The 16,310-nt window shown below is 38.3% G+C and overlaps 1 protein-coding gene across 2 annotated transcripts in view; it reads right to left on the reverse strand.

Moving 5' to 3' along the window:
* Window positions 1–12,256, reverse strand: part of LOC148015115 (uncharacterized) — a 29,567-nt gene extending 17,311 nt beyond the window's left edge. For both annotated transcript variants that reach the window (XM_087665525.1, XM_087665524.1), the window contains exons 1-3: window positions 11,734–12,256; window positions 11,524–11,572; window positions 7,421–7,588 (exon numbers count right to left, since the gene is read on the reverse strand). In XM_087665525.1, the coding sequence (XP_087521651.1) occupies window positions 7,421–7,588; window positions 11,524–11,572; window positions 11,734–12,057 (541 nt within the window). In that variant the 5' untranslated portion in view covers window positions 12,058–12,256. The remainder of the gene's footprint in view (window positions 1–7,420; window positions 7,589–11,523; window positions 11,573–11,733) is intronic.
* Between the last annotated feature and the right edge of the window lie 4,054 nt (window positions 12,257–16,310).

A 16,310-nucleotide genomic window follows, 5' to 3' on the forward strand; every position in this document is an offset into this window, starting at 1 on the left:
GAGCTGTCCTTGCCTATTCAACATTGTCCATACCTTTCGAAAAATTTTCTATGTTTTCTGGCATTTTTACCAGCACAACCAACATTCAATGCTAGTTAGCCAGCTTTTTGGCATTCGTTTGGGGCACGTTGGTTAGATTTGGGAATTATTGGCTATTTATAGCTTGTTCCTCTCCACTCTTCATTTTCATTAGGTCATCTTCCTTCCTTCTAGCAGGTGCACACTTCGACTCGGTCATCTTCCTCCATCTTCACTGCTATCATCATCATCAACCTGATCCAATGCCCTAACTAACGCTATGGGTTACATGCTAGGACTGCTCAGTCCTCCTTGTGTGTTTAGCATTTGTTCCTTGTACAGTACAAGTTTCTTTTCTTCTTCTCTTACAGATTATATATCTCTCTCTTTCTCTGTGTTTGAGTTCCTTCTTCCATTGCACATTGTCACAAATTTTCTCATCACACGTGTGTGGTTTGATGTATCCAAGGTGGCATTCTTATCGTTGGATCCAAGAGGGAGAGGTAGTAAAAAATTTGAGGGTAATGATGTTGCTGACATCGCCTGACTGCAACTCAATTTCCTTTTTTTCCTCTTAAATTTTTTAAAATAAAAATTTTAATTATTTAAATTTCCCCCTCCCAAAACCCCCATTTGCACATGGAGATGGGAATATTACAAGAAGGTAGAGCTATTTTTAAAGACAACAGACCCTCCATTGCAATAGATGGAATTAGTGAAGTTACTTGAATATGGAACCAAAGTAATGGGTCCAAAAATAGATTGGTAAGATGCCAAGGATGTTATTTCTATGCTGAATAAGACACAGATGTGGCACACTGGCTTATATCTTCCCCTATATCTACTCCCATATCTTCTCTAAGAGCTACTCCTATGCCTTTATATATTTTTGTGGTTAAATCACCCATTCCTTTGGCTCCTCCTACGAAGGATAAGGGTATGGATGAGCTAATCAAAAGTGTGAGGGATATCAATTTGAAAAGGGAAAGGGTGGAAGATCAACTGAAGATTGCAGGTCTCTCTACAACACCCAGGAGTTCGGGAAGAGAAGCTTTCATGCACATATGCATGTGGTGTAATAGCACCGAAGATGACTGCAAGGATTGTGAGCCCTTTAAAGAGGCTCATAAGCAAAATTTGATTTTTTAGTAGGATGGGAAGTTTTGCTCTATTGAAATGAGACAACCTATTGTCACAAACTTTGGGAAGGAGGCATAAAGAAACTTTTAGAATTTTGCCTATACAAATAGCTTATGTAGCAGCATATGCATTGTAGCTAGAGAAAAAGAAGCCAAAAGTAAAGAAGACAAAACTATGGTCATTTGACAAGCAATATGTTTATAGAAAAGAAAAAGAGTCAAGAAGACATAGCTTATTGCAGGATAATGTGGGCTATCATGTATAGATATTATTACAGATATTTCAGCTGTGTTAAAATTAGAATTACAAAGAGGTTCTAGTTTCTTGCAAGTTCATTCCTTGGATATGTACCATGAGATTGTTGATTATATGCAACAAAAAGAGTTGGGTGTTGAGTTTTGTCAACAAAAAGAGTTGTCTTTTGATTTATTTCATAAAAAAGAAAAGAGGGCTAGATTATTTCAATCAATAGAGTTATATAGGGTTGATGTATTTTAGCCAAAATGGTCAAAATCTAATTTAGTTTCAATGAAAAGAATTTAAGGTTGCTAAGTGAAAAGAAAAGAGAAACAAATCATTTCAGCCAAAAGAGTTGCAAAGGGGTGATGTATTTCAACCAAAATTATCAAAAGTTGATTGAGTTCAACAAAAAATAATAATCAAGGTTTCTTTTATAAAGCAAAAGGGAAGAATGCTAAATTATTTTAACTGAATGTATTGCAAGAGACTAATTTATTTTGGATTTGAGGGTTGATTCAGATAAGTACAAAGAGTGATTTATTGATTTATTTCACCAAATAGGGAAGAAAGCTAATTTACTACAGTGAAAAGAGTTGAATTATGATTATTTATTGCAAAAAGAGTCATTTTTAATAGCAAAAGACATGACAGATCTAGTGATAGAGGAGGATGGTTTACTTAAGGAGCATATGCTAGCCATTGATGTTTTTCCCAAAGAGGTCACTGAGCCTATTAAGGTGTTAGAGTCAAGGGAAAAAGAGGAAGAATAGAAAGAGGAGTAGGGGCGTGCTACTTTGAATGCGGATGATACTTTGATTGAGGTTGTCCATATGCAAGATGTAGAGGAGTTGGATGATAAAGGTTTGTGGATGCAGATGCTATACAGTTTGCAGCCAATACAACCAAAGATTACCATGACCTAGGATGAAAAAGAAGACGATGCATATGACAAAGAAGAGTGCAAAGAAGACATTGACCAAAAATCTCCACTTTTTCTTGTGCCAAAGACTTTCAAAGGTTTTTTTTCCAAATGAGACGCAAAGACATATGCTATGAATTTCAATTGCAAATTGCAAAGCTACTGGGAGCAACATTACTCTACCTATGCTACAAACTTGGATGTTGGACTAAGGCGAAGTATGCTTTCATGTATGTGCTAAAGGATTATATGAGTTTCAAGAATTTGAGCAGATTGCCAAAGTGAAGCAAAAAACCTCACAGTTATCTTATGATCCAAGGGGATCTATAGGGTATAATATGTTCATGAGTACCTCTACCATTTGATCTAGGAGGGCCTGTGGATTCTATAGAGTAGGATGCAGGTGGATACATGTTACTTGGAATTGATCTTTTTGATACACTATAATCCAAGAGGATGATATGGCTATAGGTTATTGCAGTGGATAGATAGGGAAGATTTGAATTTTTTGAGAAATGTTCTAATTGGAATAGGATTAATGGTGATTAATACATCTAGAATGGGCTTTGATATCTAGGGAAGAGGCATACAAATTTTGGTCCTCATCCAAGTCCATGTGCGAAAGTTACAATTGCAGATTATGCAAAAAGAATTAGAGGCTAAAATCTTAGGAATTTGGTGTGTTCAATAAACTTGTAGATCATAAGTGAGGCTATATTCTTTCTTTTTAAATCTCAACAATCCAATTTATGCATCAAAATATATGTACAATTTTCTATAGGGTGGTCCTATAGGATAGTTTTTAGAATGGAGAGAAACTAAGTATGATGGATGTAAATTATTGCATGTGACGTATGCTTTGTCAGAAATGATTGAGGTGGACTTGAGGGAGACTATGGTAGGGAAGAGGATCGCGATATGCAAGAAAAGAGATATAGAAGAGGTGTATGTATTGGAGAACCTAGTGAAAGATGAGCAAATTGAAATAGATGAATAAGAGGAAGAAGGATATGAGTCAACATATGAACTTTGGATACCATATGATCTAGGAGGATTTATAAGGATTAGGATGATGTAGAGGTCTAATGAGCTATCATTACTAGCGTTGGGTGCAGAGAGATACATGCTAGTTGAGATGTGTAAGATCTTAATTCATTATAATCTAGGAAAAGGTAGTTTGATTAGTTACATGATTGTGAGGATGACATGTGTTTGTATTTTTTATCCCCATGGAAGGATGATTGTGTGCATCATACTTTGAGAAATTCATATGTGGCCTTTTGATCCCAGTGGACTACACTCTATGGCCCATCCGAAGGATGTATAGGTTTGGAGGGGGTGGATGGCATGTGGTTACATATTCAGTGAAGGAAAAATGAGAAAAAGACATCCATATACATCTTCTAGATATATGCCTATGGGATACTTACTCACAATCCTTAACAGATTTTATAGGTTCAAAAGTGGTCTCCAAAATAGTTTGAATATCCAATATTGAGCTTTATTAATTTAATGATAGTTTTGGGGAGATAAAAATAGGGAAGGAATTATCTTGAGTGCTACAAAGTGTTTAGGCCTAAAAATACAAAAAACAATGTGTTTTGCAAAAAGTGGTTTTTTTAACTATTCTAGGATGATTTTCAAAATTCTGCCTATGCTATCTTGTAGATCAAGTTGGTTCGGGTTGATTTGAGTATCCTGACGACCATATTATGGGTTCATATGGAAAAGTTAGACTAGAATCAAGTTGTAGGGAAGCTTCCCACAAGATTGGTGTCCTCTAGATTTTGATATAGGGTTTCTTCCTTAAGGCTTGTAGTTGGCTACTAATAGAGAATGATTTACTAAGTAATTTATAGGTTTCTTCTGGTACTCGATTCTATCTCCTACCTTTTTTCTTTCCTTAAAACCCAATGGTTTGTGGATTGACACAGATCCCCCTTAATAGTGCAAAGAACTAGGTTGGCATATGTTGTTGCCATTCCATATACATATTCTCACATTTCAATGTAGAATTTTAAAGACTTAATGGCCTTGCACAAGTACAAGAGAAAGAAAAATATTTTATTTAAATATCTTGACAACCTTTTAGATTTTCCATCCACTATATCCATTCAAGGTTTAATTAGAATTTAGGGAAGACAATCGACAATAATGAAGTAATACATAGTGTTTTGCATCCATCACCTTTCACGGTACAACGAAGAAGGGTCATAAAGTCCATTTCAGGTATTCATAGATTGTTTCCTCCATATAAAGTCTAGGGAATGCATGGCCAATGTAAATATAACTTGGAATATAAGAAAATGCTTTCAAGTTTCATCATTCTCGTACAAATTCATTAGGCATTACTTGCAAAATGGATCAAAGGGAATTTCTTCTGAACCATATTTTATCTCATTTTAATATTTGCAAATAATATCTAGGTTTATACCTCAATTTCACTTTTGCTCTAATACTAGGTGTATTGTGTCTATGTAATGGATCCTGATGGCATGTATCTTTAGTAGTCCATCAAGAGGTAATCAACATAATTGCCATTTAGAACTCCCTTGAAATAACCAAATAGCTATAACCTTTGAACTGCTTAAGTCTACCTCATAGGGGAAGCTCCACCTCAAGCCCACAAGGATTGACTTGAAATGGGGCCTAAATTAGTACTATGGTCTCCTACCATAATTATTTAGCCTCAAGTTTGAGGTGAGTGCTTTGCTATCATCCCTCAAATTGAAGTAAACCATTACTGCACTTGTTTCAAAGAGAGTGAGAAATGAGGGGGAGAATCTCTACCATAAGGGGAGACCCTTTACCCATAAGGTATAGTCTCAACTTCAACCCCCTAAAATGGTATTCGTTGGGGTTTAGGACAATATACTAGGACAGTCAATGTCCTGCCTTTTCTAGCTTATCCTCCTAATCTAGCATTTGAGTTTTTTTGGAGTCTCTTGGCTGACTAAGACTACCTTGCGATAGGAAAGATATGTCAAGGATCTAACCACGTGCTTCCCTTTAGGAGTATTTTTAGTTTTCTAATTATCCTAACATATTTCTAGCTTGACACATAAAGACATATTCATTACTTTATCCCTTAAACACTACCCCTTCACATAGTTAAGCATAAACATGAATACAAGAAAAAGTGATCCTTTCCAAAAGTAAAATATTTATTCAAAATTATTTTTATTCCAATATCTATTCCAACGCATATTAGAACTTTTCTTGAAGGCTAAAATAAATCCACAAATCCACCCTGAGCTAGCATCAGGCTTTCTAAGAGATCTATCTAGACTCATAGAGGACAAGTTAGTCCTAGAATGCCCAAGGAATTATGGCCATTGCCCCTCTAGCTACTTTTCACCTTCTAACATACAATAAGTCCCTATGAAGAGATCTCTTGTATGTCTAGTGGAGTCCTAGCAATCTTGAGTGGTAATCTAGCTCCCTTGGTGAAGAGCTAGTGCGACTAACCTTTGGAGAGGTCTAGTGCACACATCCATGAGTTATCATTTTTTGGATAAATTACTTATTAGGATCCACAAACAATACAAACATTTCTTTCAATGAGATAAGAAATATGATAAAATGTAATTGCCCATAAGTGCTCATCTAAGCCCTAAGCTTACAAACATAGATTCTAATTAATTTAAGTCATGGTCCTTTTTCTCAGGTCTTGGGTTTCACTGATGATGTGCCTTTCGTTGAGCTATCTCATTCCCAATCCAAGTAACAAGAGAATGCCTCTATTATGAACATCAAAGATATTATATTTTAAAAGGGTCAAATGTTTGAATATAGCTAAATTATCATTGTATTTCAATTCCATGGAGATACCTTACTAGACAATTCTCTAGCAAAGGGGGTTGATGTTTTGCTAACCTGTACTAGTTTGAGAGATTAATCTCTCTCTACTAATTGATTTTGTATAGGATAACTAGTAGTTTCTAATCGACATTCATTTCTTCTTAAATATGAAAATTAATTATAATATTTGAGAAATTAATCATTCTATCATCAAAATTAATAAAAATCCCATAGTTGAAAAGTTAAAATACAAACTAGTTACCATCATGGGAGGGGCATTCCTAATGAATTTCCTCCTGAGCACCTATATTTCTCATCCATCTACTTGACTATCAACTATCGACAAGGATCCTAGGATATCAAGTAGTTAGGATTTATAACATTATTCATCTAATTTCTCTATTACTATTTTATCAATATTACTTTTCAAAACATAAAAACAACACTTGCACTTGAGTTGATACGATAGGAACATAGCTTGTATGTGCTACCTCTCATCCAACTCTAACATTCCTTCTATTTGGGGCAATCTTACTAGTATCTTCCTTTGTATTATTTCTCTTTTGTTCCTTTTTAAACTTGCAAACCCTCAAATCAAGAAGGGTAGAAGGATAAGTTCTAAGGGTTTGGTTTAGTTGGAAGAAGTTTCAGCGAAGAATAAGTTCTAAGGGTTTGGTTTAGTTGGAAGAAGTTTCAGCTTATGAGGAGTAAGCATTGGTAGCAAGATGATAGGAAATATGGAGGATTTTAGGGGAGTTTAATTTAATCTTTGAATAAACTATAAGAGACATAATAAGGCTAAAAGTAGCAATAATAGAAGATAGAGAAGGATTGGTATAAGAAGTTGAGTTTTTGGATACTGGCTTGATATGAAACTCGACCACGACCCTCTTCTTCTTCAATCTCTCACTATCCCACTCTAACTCACTTATCTCTCTATCTTTCTCTCACTCTCCTCTATCTATGTCTTAGGTTCCCCTTCTCTAACTATCAATTGAGCTAATCGTGATTGTGTCTTAGGTTCCCCTTCTCTAACTATGTCTTAGGTTCCACACTCAAAAAACATATCATTTTCATGAAAGCATGAACCAAAGGCCCAAAACAAAGGTGTGCATTAACAACACACAAGGGTCAATCATATATACATGATTTCTTACTTATATAAAATAGTAATAAATTCCTATCTCTTTTCCATAATAATAAAAGGAGTTTTAATGAATAAAGATCACAAAGGGTATCTAGGGTTTTAAGAAAGAAGGATATACTTCTATTTTCTAATTTTGAATGCTAAAAAATGAGTACCTTGAAGAACTTCTTGTAATGGATGCTTGATAGCTTGCTTCAGTGAATCATCACCTTGTCTCATGTCACAAAAGGGCACAAGTCTCATGTGCTCCAACACCATGTCTGTGTCAACAAGTTCTTCATCCTCCCCATATAAGAAGTTCAAATCATTAATCTTCACGTCACCTAGTGAGTACACCTCTTCATAAGCAATCATTATGCTTAGAAAGAATGTCTTATATAATGATAATAAATATCTTCTAACAATACTAAATTATTTTCCTTAAAAAATAACTAAAGTACCAATTGTTGTTAAAGCCATGTATAATTATAAGAACAATGTTTAAAAACTCCCATGCAATGAAACCAAGCAAACCAATTCACCATAATATCATTAAAGCGACAACAATCACACTATCTTTCCTAGATAATAGCCCCAAAATGAGCTATAAATAGTACACTCCTCCTTTATGTAAGAGTCTAAACTACAAAAATTTGAGGTACATCTTAGACTTAAAAACTGAGTTTTCAAGAACTAAAATTTGACTCTCTTAAGGTGAAGATATTAAGGTATAAAATTTAGAATACAATGACTAAGGGGAATAAAAACCAAAAGTTCTATCGTGCAAGAATTAAAATTTTGTTGCAAGAATACATGTTGGAATAACCATTGATATGTGAGTTGATACATGCATTGATAAGTGTTCATTAACACACGACATGTATAGAGCATGACTATATTGACACAATTTTAAAAAAATTATAAATGTGTATTCTTACGCTGGTAAAATCAACTAAAGTAAAACTTACCTATGCTCTACTGATTTTGCAAAATGTTTGTTTAGATAAAGATAAGCTCCATAGCTCCTTTGCTTCTTACCTTTTCTTTGTTCTTCTTCTTCTTATGTGTTATGGTGTTTGGTCCATGTATACCTCTTTGAGACACGTTATCTCCAAGCCAAGAGGTAATATTCAAAACAATGTTCTCTATTTCTCCTTGTTCTTCACTATAGTAGTTTAATTTCTTTACGATTTTTTTAAAAAAAGAGGTAATATTCAAAACCATGTTCTCTATTTCTCCTTGTTCTTCACTACAGTAGTTTAATTTCTTTGTGATTTTTTTAAACAATGAGAGAGTATGTTATGCTTTTCTTTTTCCTAATTTCAATAATTTTAAGTGTTTACTAGAGAGAAGAAAAGGAAGATAGGAGATGGGAGAGAGATCTAGTAAGAGAGAGGGAGAGGGGGAGAGAGAGGGAGAGGGCAAGGGAAAGGGATGTATATGTGTGTATTAAGAGGGAGAGACAAAATGAAAAAGGAAGAGAGAGGGTGAGAGAAAGAGGGTGCTAGAGAGAAAGAGGGAGAAAAGGAAAGAAATAGAAATGAAGAAAGAAGGGAGAGAAAGAGAAGAACTATTTGACAATAAGGAGAAAGAAATTAAAAAGAGAAAGGAGCTACAAAGAGAAAGAGAATTTAAGAGAGGATGAGAGAAATAGAGAAGAAAAAGAAAGAGAAAGAGAGAGATTAAGAGAGAAAGAGGGAGAGAGAAAGAGAAAGGGAGAGATTAATAGAGAGAGGAAGAGGGGTGTGTGTGTGTGTGTGTGTGTGTGTGTTCCTCTCTCTCTCTCTCTCTCTCTCTCTCTCTCTCTCTCTCTCTCTCTCTCTCTCTCTCTCTCTCTCTCTCTCTCTCTCTCTCTCTCTCTCTCTCTCTCTCTCTCTCTCTCTCTCTCTCTCTCTCTCTCTCTCTCATAACTATGCATTTGTAGTGATATATAATGATATATGTATTTGTTTATGTCTCCAAATCCTAAGTCTCACAACTATGCAAGAGAAATATTTCAACCTTCTATAAAAACCTCTAGAAGACCCATTGGAAGTTCCCATGACATTAGATATCTTGGCACTTGTGCCATTAATTGTATGTGCACTTACATTAGTATCTATCTAGCAATCTACACGAACTAGCATAGGCATGGCTTTTGAGCAACAAGCCCCTTATTCTTACTAATATGTGTTGTAAGGCTCCTATGACAGATGTCCTTTTCTAATTCCACTCTCATGCTCTAGTCTTGTTGTTTGCTCTAATTTTGTGATGTATATCATTCTTAAGTCTTCTTCCAGTTCTTGCATTGCACTCTTTTTCTATCTTATATGTAGTTCTTGTATATGATTCTTGTATACAAACCTTGTCCTTCAATCTTAGTATTAATCAATGTGACTTTCTACACCCCTTGCATAATGTATACCACATGTTCTACTTTTGACCAAGTATATTTCTTTAACATCTTGGCCATATAACTCTAACTTCCACCTCCTACATATAAACAACTAGAGCTATAAGAGTCTTGTGTTCTATATAATCTTGAAAAGAATTAAGACTAGTCAATAACATAGGATTGAGGTTTGCTAATGCTCAAGATATAAGGATGATCAACATTCTAGACACTGTCAAACTACTTTGTAATACATGGTTCTTAAGGTTAAAGAGGGTGAAGAGAGGGACATGGTAGAGAAATAATGGTTAAGAGCACTCACTCGAAGTGTCACTCCAATTGTCTTAATAAACTGAAAAGTTATATGTCATACTATCCTTAACATTGAGTAGTTACATGCTTTTTATGTACAAAGGGGATCCTTGATGTATGTTATCATAAGGAGGGATTAGGTTTGGATTGCTTACTACTTTCATCCATAATACTCTTTGAGATCCTTGCAAAAAAATCTAGTTCCTTTATTGTAGTATGTAGTTGTCTTGTTTGTTGGTCTATTCATGCTACAATCTAAGTAATCATAATCTACATACGTTATACTATTTAGGTTAAGCCTTAGACCACCATTAAGAAAGGACATCGTCCTATTTGAACTTGATGAATCCTAAAGAACCTTTGTAATGATAGACTACTTTATCTCACAAAGCTCCATGTAGAACCCTCACATATGATATAAATAAGAGCCATAAGCATAAAAGTGTACACTTCATTGATATAAATTTAAAAGGCATATCCATTTTATTGCAGGATCTTTGTTTTAGTTGCTTCCCTTTGACTTTAAGCAACCTTCTACAAAATATGTACTTATATGTGTCCTCATTGTATGTAGAGGTTACAAACTTGCAATAGTATCTATTTAAAAAGGGCAATCATCCTAAATATTATAGGGCATATTTGTACATCATATAGATTTGGGTGGGAATAAGGAGATTGTTTTAGGGTTTTAGGTGTGAACCAATTTATTATCATCTAACTTTGATGACATGTGCTTCAATGCTCGGTCTAGGGTTTCAAGTTTCAGCAAATTTATTGTTGCCTTCATTCCATAGTAAGAAGACCTAAACTTCAATTTTTTTCCATCTTTCAAACTTATGTGACCCAACCTTCCAATGTACGTATACATATCACGATATATGAATATTGCTCAAAACATAGTGTACACATATAATATGACTATCGTAATCTTGAAGAGATAATTACTATCAATCCCTAATTTATGGTGAACACTCGAAGTCAACTTTAGAGTGTAAATTGGCTTGGTGGACATTTGGGATCCACTTTTAGGGTTTCAATTGTTGGCCAATTATTTTGGTCTCACTTTCAAGTTTAGGTATCGAAAGGAGGAACAACCTACATCATCGAAAGGAGGAACAACCTACATCATCTGTGAGGTCAACAATAAAAGTTATCATCTTTTAAGTGTTTTTACTGCAAATAGTTGGATACCCACATTAACACATTGTCCACATGCGATGCGCATGGAATAACAACACAAGCGATGGCTGAATAATCTCATCTCAAGCCCATGGGTGGAAGCGCTATGATATTCATAGAGACACTATAACCAAAGGCTCAAAGTAGAATGGTACCCCCAAAGGCTCAAGATATGATATTCATAGAGACACTATCACCAAAGGCTCAAAGTAGAATGGTACCCCCAAAGGCTCAAGATGTACCATTGGTGTACCCAACACTTCTAATGTGGCATGGCAATAAAGGGAGTTTAAACTTATTGAATTGCAAAGAGCCAAAAGACCTTGCGAGGAGCCAAAAACCACTAATGGTGTCTAGGGTTTTGATAAAGAGGGGTGAATGGCTACATCCTAGTTTTGAATCCTCAAAAACCAGTACCTTGAAGTGGTTTTTGAAGAAAATGTCCCACAGCTCCTTCTGAGGAATCCTGATACAAAGAGAGAGAGAAGCCAAGTGACAAAGGGGTGAGTGCTGCTGGTACAATTGGAATGAAGCAAATTGATCTCTTTCCAAGCATGGCAGCAAGGCATTCCATCATCAGAATAAGCAGGCGAGAAATGAGAAAAGGGAGATTATAAAAATCAGTACCCTTCCAGTCGTCACGGGGCCGCCATGTATTAGCTGATGATCTGGGTCGATATCCTCTTCCGCCTGCCCGTCCCAAAAGCCCATGTGAGACAAGGGCACGAGCTTCATGCGATCCAGCACCAGGGCCATGTCGACAGGCGCCTCATCCTCCCCGCCGAAGAATTCCAGGTCATCAGGCTCCGGGTGTGAGGGTGGGCAGCCGCATGCCTCTTCATCGATGGAGTCGTCTTCTGCTTCTTCTTTATTTTCAGGAGGCTCCAAGTGTGTTTGTGCGGCTGCGCGCCGTTCATAGTCGTCGCCAAACAAGTGCACTGGCCGCTCCATGTGTGTATATGTGAGACACACACAGACAGACAGACAGACGGGTACACAGAGAGAGAGAAAGAGAGGGAGAGAGAGAGAGAGAGAGAGAGAGAGAGAGCTATGGCATCGCAGTGTGTCCGTTCGAATTAGCTAGCCCTTTAAGAGACGACTCGAGCGGGGAATCGAGGGGTTTGCAGCTGCCCGATGCACACGACGTGCCATTTTTCTATTCGTGCATAAATACAGTAACGGAGCCATCAACAAGGCTATTAAGCATAAAACTTCGTAAAGCTGGATCAAAGGCTTTAGGAAACTTAGACTTGCTTTGTTAGCCTTTGGTAGGTTCTCAAATGACACCAAGATAGATCCTCAACGAATGATAGCTCTCCTTGAATACTCGATCTCGCTTGAATTTACCAGTACTTGTCATTCCACTTTTCTTGTCTGATGTTGTGCAAATGGCATCATTACAAACAAAAAAGAACAAGAATTCTTATATCACTTTTGTAAAATTTTATGCATGTCTAGTATGTAGGCTGCTCAATGCCACGCAATAAGCATGGTAAGGAGTTTGCATAATTCTCTCAGAATTTCACAAAAGACAAGGACCTTAGCTTCCCCTTTTAACCAAGCTATATGCCTTCATGGTATACACTAGGCACTCCGTGCCTAGATTCTCTCAGCGCTTTCGCTGGTTCTCCCTATGGTTTGCACTAAGGTACGAAAGCATGCTTCATGTGAGAAGAGGGTTGATGGGAGATTGATACATGAACATAATTTGAACTTCAAAAGATTTGGCAACATCAATTGATACAATATTGAATGCATAAAAATGCAATATATGGAAATATGGCACTCATTGATATATATGGAGTACAACACCCAAATTAACCAAGATTGTAACGTGTCCGCTTGTCTGCTTGTGGGACACGTCTTAGTAGCCCATCGGGAGGAGTTTCTAGAAGGCTCCGCCTGGCACTCGCAGGGAATGACACAGGGTTTGCGATCTAGGTCTTCCCGAGTCTGCCCCCAGCGGAAGTGTCCAGCCGTTCCCACTTGGGATCGACCTAAGGTCAGGGTTCCTTTTATATCAGCAAAGTCTCTAGGAAGAAGCTAGCGTCGAGCTCCACATGTACCATTTTGCGTAGGAATAACAGAGTCAAAGCGGATTTATGCTACGCTTGGTTCATGGAGAATGGGAAACGAGAGGGATGTGAATGTCAATCTCTCTACCATACGGCATAGTCTCATTCCTTTCCCCTAAAACGGAATAAATCGAAAATTCTACATCTACTAACACTAGGTCTTCATTGTCTTATTATCTTATCATTTAAGAAAAGTTCCCAGCTAATCGGGATTACCCTTCCATAGAACGGACCTAAGTCACGTCCACCGCACTTTCCTCTGTTTACTTTAGTTATCTAATTACCTAACACATTACGTTTTGACATGCAAAATCAGCTTGCTTAATTAAACAAATTAATTATGGGTTCCTTCACGTAACTTAGGCATTGACACAAAAACAATGCCAAGCAAGTTCCTTATTCTCCAATAACTGCTATTTATTTATCAAAATCCTGGAGTACATCCAATATCACGCCCAAAGGCTATCCGAGCAATCTACAGGATTGCTACTCCAAGTTCTGCTCTTTGACTAGTATACGGGCCTCGAGAGCCCATCTTGAGTCACGTCGGCCTCTTGTGCGGGATCCGGAGGCAAGGGATTTATAGCCAGAGCCTTCCCTAGCACCCAAGCATCCTCCCGCTCCAAGCAGCACCCAAGGAGACATCTCTCGCGGTGGGTTAGGTCCATATACCCGGCACAGCTAACAACCCCCTTGGATAGGGCCAAGCAGACAGACGGAGCTAACTTTTCCTGCCTCTCCCTCCAAGCTTTCAACCTGAAGCATTAAGTGTTTTCCTTGAATTAGTTCCTTGAGCAAAGAGATCAAATAATGTACCTAAGTACAAGCACAAACATTTCGGAGGTCGTTTGTATGACCGACTGCTAAGGTGTGACTCCTTTTTTCCCGGATGCTCCCAGCATCCGATCTTGGGTCTTTTCGCGACTTGGCGAGATCCCAATAATTTCAAACAAAATTACGCAAGCAAATGGTCTTGGTAAGTTAACTTATTTTTTACTTGCTCTTTTCCCTTGGGTTTTACTTTAGGGTATCTTAGTTCCTCACTCAAGCATTAGCTGGTCAGTCAAGGAAACGGACATGCCTTATTCGCAACTCAACCAAGGGTCTTTTAATCTCTAATTCCAACCAAGCTCAGTTAACACACATGGCAACACATGATTCTTCATTTAGACTTTCAAGATGCAGTCTAGATGCATGCGATCCTTCCAATTCTCTTAGTGTGTTTCTATGTAGGATTTTCCAATCAACCTTAACCATTGTGCGTTTAGTATATTTGTACCACCTAAACAACTTTTATCTCTCTTTATTCCTAGCAACGAGTACTTTTTTCTAATGCATCGGATCACATGTGACTTGCGTCTATGAAAGTCTAGGGTTTTGTCTAATGATGCAAGTGTATCTCATGAATAGAAAGTAACATTTCATGTGTTTCTTTTAACCATAATTGTGAAACATAAATTCTAAATGACTATTCATGCACTGAACTGGTTAAAAAGCTATCATTTTATGTGAAGTAGGGTGATAACCTTATCATTTTATGTGTGTAAAAGCTATCATTTCATGCATAAAATCTTATGCGAAATTCAAACTCTACCGTTTCGTGCATGCAACTTAGTACTTCGAGTAAACAGAACCCTAAGACTCATTCTTGTTCCATGCACGCCACCAATCCTTTCATCTCTTCCACGAGAAATAATACCTAATTAATTTTAAAGCTTAGAACTTAGGCTTGATTCGTGTGTGCTGCGTTGGTCGCTCCGCTCGCCTCTCCAACATTACCGATAGCTTGGGCGCCTATGCTTCCCGCGACTTTCTTCTTGGGAGCCATTCGCCTCGCGGAGATTGGGCAGTCTGGACCTTAACAGTTTTTGGGTCGACAGGTTCGGGTAGGAAAGACCGCAGGATGGGGTCCTTCGCCGAGGGAGTGGTTTGGGTGTGGCTTGTTGCGGTTACTCACCAACTCTCACTCCCTCTCCTTCTTTCTTTCTCTCTCTCTCTCTTCTTTTTCTTTCTCTCCTCTTCTCCTTCCCTCTCTTTCTCTTCCTCTTCTCTCTTCTTTTCTCCTTCTACCTCTTCTTCTTCTTCTTCTTCTTCTTCTTCTTCTTCTTCTTCTTCTTCTTCTACTACTTCTCTCCTCTCTCCTTCTATCTCTTCTTCTTCTTCTTCTTCCTCTCTCCTTCTTCTTCTTCTTCTCCTCTTCTCTCTTCTACCCCTTTTTTCTCCTTCTTCTACTTCTCTCTCTCCTTCTCTTCCCTCCTTCTCCTTCTCTCCTCTTCTTCTCTTCTCTCTCCCACTCCTTCTTCTTCTCTCCTTCTCCTTCCCCTTCTCTCCCTCTTCTTCTCTTCACTCTCCCACTTCTTCTTTTCCTCTCTCCCCTCTCCTTCTCTTCTCTCTCTCCCTCCTTCTTTCTCTTCCCACTTCCTCACCTACTTTACGTCAGGCGTGCAATTCACGGCAGGTGAGGGTGTTGCCAGCTGTTATCAGGGAGGGGGGAAAGGTGGGTTGAGTCGTCAGCTTGGGTGGTGGCATGGTTGGCTAGCACGTCAGTCCACGACTGCCGTTGTAGCGGGTCGGAAGGGAAAAACGCCAATCGGAGGGCCCCAGGGGGGTGGTGCAGTGCCTGACGATTAGGTGGTGGGGGTGGCTACGGTCGAGAGCCCAGGGGCCTGTTTCAGCAGCAGGAAAGTGGGGAGGGGGAGGGGAAAGGAGCCCCAATCGGAAGTCCCAGGAGAGGGATGTGCAGTGACGCCAAGCGAGGAGGGGGGAAGCCTTCAATCGGAGGCCCAAAGGGCCCTACACAGCAGTTGACTGGGGGTGTGACATAAGGAAGGGGGCGTAGTCTCTGTTTGCCGCCGCCGGGGGAGGGGAGAAGCCTCTCCTTATATAGGGGAGGGGAGGAGGTAGGTGGCATGGCCACCCCTCCCACCTTGGGGGCTGCATGCCCCCCAGCACCATCACTCCCTCTTTCTCTCTCCTCGCGTGCTGTCGGCGGGGAGAGAGAGGGGGGCTAAAAAATTTTGAACTAGTGAAATAAAAATTTCCTTGAAATTAAAAAAAAAGGGGGTTCCTATGGGATGTTACATCCTCTCCCCCTTAGAGGAATCGAGATGTCCTCATCTCGAAAGAACC

This window comes from Lygodium microphyllum, chromosome 24, assembly GCF_053477565.2.
Source record: "Lygodium microphyllum isolate KBCC chromosome 24, Lygodium_microphyllum_v1.1.10, whole genome shotgun sequence".
In the NCBI taxonomy this organism is placed as follows: domain Eukaryota; kingdom Viridiplantae; phylum Streptophyta; class Polypodiopsida; order Schizaeales; family Lygodiaceae; genus Lygodium; species Lygodium microphyllum.